General features: G+C 31.9%; 1 protein-coding gene across 1 annotated transcript; it reads left to right on the top strand.

Moving 5' to 3' along the window:
* Positions 1–3,075: 3,075 nt before the first annotated feature.
* LOC132270718 (uncharacterized) lies at positions 3,076–4,215 on the top strand. Its single transcript, XM_059771910.1, has one exon. It carries the CDS (start codon positions 3,372–3,374, stop codon positions 4,026–4,028), a length of 657 nt encoding a protein of 218 aa, XP_059627893.1. The 5' UTR covers positions 3,076–3,371; the 3' UTR covers positions 4,029–4,215.
* Positions 4,216–4,564: the final 349 nt, after the last annotated feature.

The following is a 4,564-nucleotide window of genomic DNA, read 5'->3' as shown; positions in this document are numbered from 1 at the left end:
GAAGAGTAAAAAGATAAAACGGGCATTACAATACTAATTTATGTCAGATTTTTAATTAAAGGATATTTTTGCATAATGTAAAAAAATTAGTGGTATGTTTTTATATATATTTTTTTAAAATAAGATAAAAATGTTATGCGATATATATTTTATGAGTGTTTTTGGTAATTGTTCCATATTTACGTACATGAGAAGGGGAGCTTACTGCTAATGTTTATGGAGAGTTTTGGAGCAAAAAAAAAAAAAAAAAAGGCAAAAGAACTAGACAGTGAGTTAAAGCGTGTTGTGAGAATGTAGTTCACACACATTTCTCATTAAATGCAATAACAACATGAAAGTCAATTTATGTATCAGGAAAAGATTTCCATGTATATACAAGCGTGACTGGTGAACATGGAGAATGGAGAAATTAACATTAGAAACGTGAAATGGTTGTGTTGGTAAAAAAAAGTCTATGAATGTCTTGTGAAAAGAATTATACCAAAAAAAAAAAAAAAAAAAAAGGACTAAACTATTCGAGTTCTATGATCTAGTAAAACATAACAAAATATATATATACATACAGAAGTACGATTTGAAAACGAGATCTTAAAAACTTACCTTTTAAATCTCTGTCAACACAATTATGTCCCTAAAATCAAACATAACAATATTTTACATCACATATGTCGTGTTCTATATATTTTGCTCTATATTGATAACAAAGCAGACATATTTAAGCCACATTAGGCCCCTTTCTCTTTTTTATTTTTTTGTTAGTTTAGGAGTTGTATGTGGTAGAGACGCTTGTGATTTATCTAATTTTGTTCCACCAAACTTGCACGCCTCCGACTTCCAATTTTGACCATGCCTTGCTCTTTTGTATGTCATTTATGTATGCCCTTTTTAATTATGTGTCAGACAACATTATTAAAAAAAAGCAAGACTTTCACTTTCAATGGATTACACAATCTCCTTATCAAACACACGATTGTGAGTTTTTAAAACGTGTGAAATGTTCGAATAATTTTTTTTATTTTTTATTAAATCTCTCAATTTAATAGTCAAACAAGAAGAACTCGTGCCTTTTGATCTTTTTATAAACTTAATCGAATCAAATATTATATAATGGATATACATTTTCATCAGTGACTATGAGTGCATTTGGTTTGCTTTTATTCACCTTAAAAGCTAAAATACAACGAAATCAATTTTAACAACCCAACTGATCAAAACTAATTTTAAATCATTAAAAAAAATTTGGATTAATTTAGTTTCATTGATTGAGCTTATCTATTAAAAATTTTTTTTAAAAAAAGTCTAATAATAATTATGTTTGCCTAACCTCAACTTTTATGACGTAAATAAAGTTTTTAATCCTATTCCATTTGAAATTTCATTTGTAGCTACTAAAATGTGATAGTAAAATAGTAATAATTAGGAGTAGACAAATAATTCGTAAATAACAAAAACTAAAATATTGTTTTATTAGTATGTTTATGAGAGTTAGTGGCATTGGCAACCTTAGTACCTTAATTGGTAAATTTTGCTACCATTAAAAAAATTTGCTACCATAGTGTGAGACTTTATCTCACATTTATGCATTACATGGTTACTAATCAATAACAATGTTCAAAAGTATAATATATATATATATATATATATATATATATATATATATATATTCATCGTGACACACATGACATATCACAAGTGTTTTTTTTTTTTGTTCATATATCACAAGTTTGTTTGTTTATTTAAAATTATGTTCTTTTATAGTAGTCTAACAAACTTATCAAGTTTAGTTAATGTTGTTTTATTCTAAATATAAACTTGAAACCATACCTTCTTTATTTTTGTAGTGGGACCCACCTTTTATCGTGTATTTATTCGGGTAGGCACACGTACCAATAAATATGAATTTGCATTTTGGACGTTCCAATATGGCGGTTTTGTGTTCAGTCGACTCAGTCCTCGTGAACTCACAGTACATGGGTCCGTTTTTCTTGCACAAAATATGATTGGTGTGTGATGCCTGGGATTCGCTCCACTACAACCGGGAGGAAACTCATCTTTACAACCCACACATCATACAGGACTGGTCCTATCCTCCCACAATCAATTTGACGTCATTTGGGTCACATTTACCTAAAATTATTTATTACAACCATAATTTGGTGTAATGAATGATTATAAACACTTTATTATTTTTGTGTGACATAAATCCAGTTGTCCCTCTCCTTTACTATATTTTGATAGTATTACTTCTGAAAAAAAACTTTTTATATTTAATAAAAAAAATCAAAACTCAAAAATTAGACTAAACAATACGAGTGAAAAATAAGTAATTAATAATGATAAATGACGTCATCATATACATCTCATTTGAACGTGCCTGATAGTCAATCTTGTTCCACTGCTTAGTTGGTTTTCTTTTGACTACTATTAATGGAAGATTAACTATCTGTAAAGTGGATGGCTAATATTTTAGTCTCCCAAAGTGTGTGTGAGATGTTTGGTGGACTCAAAAAAAAAAAAAAAAAAAATTAAAAAATGAATAGAAAAAAGTTAAAATAAATATTTTATATTAATGCTGTTTTTTTCCTTCTTTTAAAAAGTTAGAGTTGAAATCTGACACTTCAAAATTTACGAAAAATATTAATCCACTTGACTATCAAGACATTGTATGTTAACGTGGTAACAAACAATGATTATTATATATATATATATATATATATTACAACTCTAATAAATAAATAATGCCCACACGTGGTATCCCACTTTTATTTTTTTAGGTTTGCATTCCTATGTTAAAGAAAATGACATTTTAATTCTAAATTTATAAATAAATGATTTTTATTTTTTATAAGTAAATATAAATAAATAGTTCGAGATCACATAATAAAATTTTTTTTTTAAGTAAATAGAACCATTTTATAATAAGCTAAAATTTCATTGGTTGAAAGTAGCAATGAAGTGGCACACCCAATTTCTTGTTAGGAAAGGTGTTGTAGCCTGCTCAGCCGTAGGAAATTAAAACCCTACGTGGAGTTTCGTGGGGTGTTTCCGTTTGGTATTGCGTCAAAGAGAGCACAACCCTATATAAAAGGCGCCAGTCCTAAACCAGAGATTTTGCGAAACCCCAATACCAATCCCTTTCCTTCTTTGACCCAAACGCCGGTCAATAGTCCTCTCTTTTTTCCGATTAATCGATATATCAGATTCTCTTCATCGCCTTCTTTACAAACACTCACACACACACACACACACACACACACACACACACTCTCCTCCTCCTTACCACCAAAAATCGAAGACACAATCAATCGGGAAAAAACTGTTGCAGGGTCGGTTTCGAGGTTCAAACATCCCCAAATCGCCATCTGAATCAGATGGCGGCGACTCTGAGTCTCCGTTGCGTAGGAAACCACAACCACCAATTGGTTCGCAATCGATCGAAAAGCAGTCCTCGGACCGCTCGATTCCATTGTCCATTGTCGATCTCCAATCGGGTCATTAAGGAACGGCCTCGACTGATCTCTGCACCGGCGACAATGGTGTCCAATTCATCATCTTGTCTGTCTCATTACGAAAAGGTCGATAACAAGGAGGCATTGTTTGCAGAAAAGCTCGACGATTGGATGAGCGATTCGGTGTTGGAGATCGTCAAGAACCTTCGAGAAGCCCCACTTTTCGTGCAGGTCTACGACGACGAAAATGGGACGACGAGGTTGGAGACAGAGAAGGCAATCGCCGATGATTGGCCCGTCCTGACGCGTAAATGGACGGCCGGAGAGTCTCCGTCGCCTGACGGTGTCATACTCGTCGAAGAGCTAGAGGATGAAGATGAGGATGATGATGGTATGAGAGCGTGGGGAGTGGTGATACAGGGGAAGGGGGTGGAATGCGGGCCGGTTTGTTACCTGCTGAAGACGAGCAGGGTCGGGTCGGGTTTGGGTATGGGTTGCACTCATTTTTGTTTGGTGAGGGTTCAGAGTTTCAGGGAAAGTGCTCTGTCACAGCTCAAGAATTGCTGGTTGTTGCAGTGAGTCACTACTAATGGGATTGGTTGAATTTGATTTTTTTGTTAATTGGAAAAACCAATGTTATTGTTGTTGTTGGTTTAACATGAACATTTGGATTTTTGATATAAATGAATATAGAGATGTAATAGAAATTGTTTACACAAACAATGATTTTGTTCAATATACTTTAATGCATGCCATTTTAGTTTTATGTTGTGTGTGACATGGCTAAAATCGTAAATATATGGTTTAATCACATTTTGAGATCCTTTAAGACCCTAACAGTTTAATTATATATATTTATATATATGTTAAATTATATATATAATATAGTATAATCTTACTATTCAAACCACTTAAAAGTTTGTAGCAACTATTAATCATACGGTTCACTCTTAATTTTTTTCGATCTTATCAATTTATTAGATTATTTTTATTTTTTATTGATTTATAGTGGCTGAATTTTGTTGGTTTTCTAAATTATAACTGAATGTATTAGGTTATTAACAATTCTGAATGTATTTACTTCAATTTCTGAAGTGACATAAATTAAAAGTTTT

The sequence above is a fragment of the Cornus florida genome, unplaced genomic scaffold (assembly GCF_030987335.1).
Source record: "Cornus florida cultivar Cherokee Brave unplaced genomic scaffold, ASM3098733v1 CherokeeBrave_3.0.0_Hap2_Chr08, whole genome shotgun sequence".
In the NCBI taxonomy this organism is placed as follows: domain Eukaryota; kingdom Viridiplantae; phylum Streptophyta; class Magnoliopsida; order Cornales; family Cornaceae; genus Cornus; species Cornus florida.
This window is presented reverse-complemented; position numbering and strand designations above follow the sequence as displayed.